At 42.9% G+C, this 4,656-nt stretch overlaps 1 protein-coding gene across 1 annotated transcript; it reads left to right on the forward strand.

Moving 5' to 3' along the window:
* Positions 1-3,424: 3,424 nt before the first annotated feature.
* On the forward strand, positions 3,425-4,366 carry LOC140897361 (olfactory receptor 5V1-like). Its single transcript, XM_073309903.1, has one exon. The coding sequence runs from the start codon at positions 3,425-3,427 to the stop codon at positions 4,364-4,366; it is 942 nt and encodes a 313-aa protein (XP_073166004.1).
* Positions 4,367-4,656: the final 290 nt, after the last annotated feature.

A 4,656-nucleotide genomic window follows, 5' to 3' on the forward strand; every position in this document is an offset into this window, starting at 1 on the left:
ATGCCTAAGCAAGAGTAATGGATGGCTCTCAGATTTAGAACATGAGAACGGCCAGACTGGGTCAGACCAAAGGTCCATTTAGCCCAGTATCCTGTCTTCTGACAGTGGCCAATGCCAGGTGCTTCAGAGGGAACGAACGGAAGAGGTAATCATCAAGTGATCCATCCCCTGTCACCCATTCCCTTTTTCCTGTACCATGTTATTACTGGTTATTTAGTCTCTTGACTATATTTTATAATAAACCAAAGTGAGTGAAGCCATTTACTATACAATTCAGCAACACTAAACAACATTATATTGGTTGCAATATAATTAAAGAGAGAATGGTATCTGTTGGACTGGTTTGTTCATGCCATCAGATCAATACTTCCCCACGAGTCAACTTCCCATCACCGACCAGACGCCTACTGTATGAGTTGTCATCCTGTTAGTAGATACAAAATAGGGGCCAAGCCATTCTTTATCTCACTATGGCTCACATGCGCCAACATCTTGCATCTCATATTATAATCATGAGCCAGATCCAAAGTCCTTTGTAGTTAAGGGAAAGACACTCAGTCATTGAGTACAAGGGGTTTTGTGCCAGGCCCCTTACAGGGCAAAGGCAACAGATATTTTCTTCATGTCTGACATGGGCTAGGATCCATGTCTCCCCTGCCCACTCTCAAAATAAACTATCACAGACTATATTCATGTTTTACAGTAGAGCAATCCATCTCCACCTTTCCCATCCCACATACACAGCATATTCCTTCATATCAATGTTCCCTTTAATTTTTTCTATCCGTGTGCAGAGTGAATTTTGTGATGCGCACCAATATAGAGGTGATGTGTGACACCAGTAAAAACAAAAAAAACGTAGCTATAATATATATTTTTGAAAACTTACCATAGGGATAATTACTCCATCCAGGACAGGTTAGGCATTTTAATACTAACTAGTCAAAGAATTAAATTTAAGCATAAGAGAGAAATAAAATTATGTAATGCATAGACCAGTCAAAAACTGCAATAACAGCACTTGGAAAGAATGAAATTTCAGAGAATACATGTGCATTGCAGGAAATAACAACAACAACACAAGCATGTGTTGGGAGGTGAGTGTGAAAGAGACAGTGTGTGTATGTGTGTGAGAGAGAGAGAGTGCGTGTGTCAGAGACAGAATGTGTGTGTGTGTGTGAGAGACACAGAGAGAGTGTTCAGAGTAGCAGCCGTGTTAGTCTGTATCTGCAAAAAGAAAAGGAGGACTTGTGGCACCTTAGAGACTAACACATTTATTTGAGCATAAGCTTGAAGTGAGCTGTAGCTCACGAAAGCTTAGAGACAGTGTGTGTGTGTCTGAGTGAGAGAGAGACACAGGGACAGAGTGTGAGTATGCCAGCTGCTGGGGACGCGTAGGAGAGACCGTGCTTTGTCTTTTTAAGGCACTCCCACCAGAAAGCTGAGACCAAAGCAGCTTTCAGAAGCTCTCTGCTCCTGAGCCCTGTCCCCCGCTCCTGCTCTGCGGAGATGGGGTACGTGGGCAGGGGGGAGTGGGGGACGGGACACCCTGACATTAGCGCCCCTGCTGCCCCCTGTGCTCTGCACAGCAAGCAGCAGGGTCCCGGGAGCCGCTTGCAAGGGGCCCCAAGGCAGAGAGCAGGAGCAATGCAGCTGCAGAGCAGTGGGGGGAAGGGTACCCGAACACACGCCACCCTGCGCGGCTCTGCTAAGCAGTGCACGTCACTTGATTCACTCCTGCTCAGTTGCACAGCCATGCAGCTTAGAGGGAACACTTTATCTTTTCTCTATGCAATAATTTCAAATTCCCACTAGCAGAACTATCAAGGAAGTTCATCTCACATGAAGGCAAAATTACCAACCGGGGAGACCACAATTTCTGTGACAGGGAATAACAACAAAATACACCAAGGAGCACTGTAGGATCCAGACATCCAAGTAGTAACCCAAACTCAGTTTGCTGAGATAATGGAAGACTATCAAGGGTAGAAGATATTGGAAAATGTAGTGCAAAGACTATAAACTTATCTCAGAAAATCTGCAGGAAGGGTTATGGTTAGGGGGCAGCTGGCAATAGACTATCCGTGTGACAGATAAAGCAGCACAGTTAAAATGAAATAATTTAGAAAAGAAAAATACCTGCTCAGGTACCTGATTTAGAAAAGAAAAATACCTGCTCAGGCATCTAGCGTGTCAGAAAGAATAGGATTGCTTGTTCAATCCAGGGGGAATGTAAATAAAAGTAAAAGGGTTAAAGCAAAACATGCCCAGGAAAGATAAATGAATGGCTCTCAGATTTAGAAAGTAAAAACATAAGAACGGCCATACTGGGTCAGAGCAAAGGTCCATCTAGCCCAGTATTCTGTCTTCCAACAGTGGCCAGTGCCAGGTGTCCCAGAGGGAATGAACAAGTGACCCATTCCCTGTCACCCATTCCCAGCTTCTGGCAAACAAAGGCTAGGGACACCATCCCTGCCCATCCTGACGAACAGCCATTGATGGACCTATCCTCCATGACTTTATCGAATTTATTGACTCCTTGTGTGTATATTTTATTGCTCGTCAAATTATGAAACAAAAACATTGTCTGTCTTCTCTGTGTGTGTGTGTGTTTTTCTGGATTTCCATTTTTCTGTCAGACATTTATGTTGCACTAGTGTCAATGTACCATTGCCACTCCTGATGTAGGCATAGTTCATATGGGTGCAACATAAGTCAGTGGATGAAGAGATCAGATGGCAGGATATATCAAGAAGCGTGTAGAGGAAAAGCAAAAAAGAGATTTCAGACTTCTTGGCACACACAATCTTTGATTGAGCTATTGAGCTGAAAATAGCAGTGTAGCCTTGGCAGCACAGCCTAGCTGCCCGAGCCCAATCCCATCTGAGATCCCAGCTACGTACACAGGTAGCCATCCCAAAGGGCTGCATGTGCTGCCATGTTCTCACTGCTTGTTTTATCCTGCTAGCTTGATCAAAGCTTGTGCATGTACGTCTACCCAAGGTGGGAATTACACCTCCCAGCTGCTGGGGAGACGTACCCATGGTTGAACTCTAAATATCTTTCATTTCCAATCTATTGATCTTTTGTTATGTCTTCTAGATTTCTTGATGTGAGACTGCTATGATAAAGATATTTCAAAATCCCAGCCTAAAAGTATTTAAAGTTGAAGAGAGCCAAGGGAGTTAGATGGGAGGTTTCCCTAATTCAGTAGGGTTCCATGCTCTTATTTCAGCTATATTGGAAGCTGAACCTCTTAAGGATAGGAGTCTTCCCTCTGTTTTTTGACAACTTCACTTTCCAGTGGAGACATGCAGTGTTACGAGGTTACCTACTCCAGGTTTCTGCCAGTGTAACCGACAGCACAACCTGACTGCGTGCACTCGATCAATATTTAATGGTCTTCTGTTTCTAGGTACATATTATGGAGAAAGCAGAAGTAAGAAATCAAACACCCATTGTGGAATTCATCCTCTTAGGATTTGGGAATGTCCCTGAACTGCAGACCCTTCTCTTCCTTGTGTTTCTAGTGATCTACATTGTGACTGTCTCCGGAAACATCCTCTTCGTTGCACTAGTTGTGGCTGATCAGCAACTTCACATCCCCATGTACTTTTTACTGGGGAACTTGTCCTGCCTGGAGATCTGCTACACCTCCACCATCCTGCCCAGGCTGCTGGCCAGTCTCCTGACTGGGGACAGAACCATTTCTGTTAAGGGCTGCATTGTGCAATTATATTTCTTTGGTATCCTGACAAATACAGAAAATCTGCTGCTCACGGCAATGTCTTATGATAGGTATTTAGCGATATGCAATCCACTCCGTTATGCTGCTCTGATGAATGGCAGGGTTTGTTGGCAGCTTGTGGCAGGGTCCTGGATAAGTAGCTTACTGCTCTGCACCATAGTAAATATTTTCTTCTTCCAATTAACGTTCTGTGATTCCAAAGAAATTGACCATTTCTTTTGCGATTTTTCACCTATGATAAAGCTGTCCTGTGTTGACACCCAGACTCTGGAACTGTTGACATTTATTATTGCTGTCATAGGGACATTTGTGCCCTTTCTTCTGACTCTGACATCCTACATTTGTATCATCACCACCATCCTGAGAATCCCTTCCAGCATCGGGAGGCAAAAGGCATTTTCCACCTGTTCCTCTCACCTCATTGTGCTTGCAGTTTTGTATGTGACCGTATTAACTGTCTATATAATTCCAACAGCCAACACTCCCAAGGTCCTACAAAAAATATTCTCTGTCTTCTACACAGTCCTGACTCCTATGATCAACCCTGTCATCTATAGCCTGAGAAACAAGGAGGTCAAAGAGTCCCTAAGAAAAGCTATTCTTAAACTAGTATCTTAGTGAAACAGGCATAGAATGTAAAAGTATCAATTTTAGCATATAGTAAATAGAGATGAGGTGATATAGTTTCTTACTTGAGTCCTTGATAGCAGGGTTACCCCTTTCTTTCTTTCTTTCTTTCTTTCTTTCTTTCTTTCTTTCTTTCTTTCTTTCTTTCTTTCTTTCTTTCTTTCTTTCTTTCTTTCTTTCTGTTCCTGTTACTCTGCTACTTTTTGAGCATTCATCTTTCATACATTTAATAGACATTTCTTTATACAAAACTTCATACTGTAAGAAACATTCTTTATAAA

This window comes from Lepidochelys kempii, chromosome 13 (genome assembly GCF_965140265.1).
Source record: "Lepidochelys kempii isolate rLepKem1 chromosome 13, rLepKem1.hap2, whole genome shotgun sequence".
NCBI lineage: Eukaryota > Metazoa > Chordata > Testudines > Cheloniidae > Lepidochelys > Lepidochelys kempii.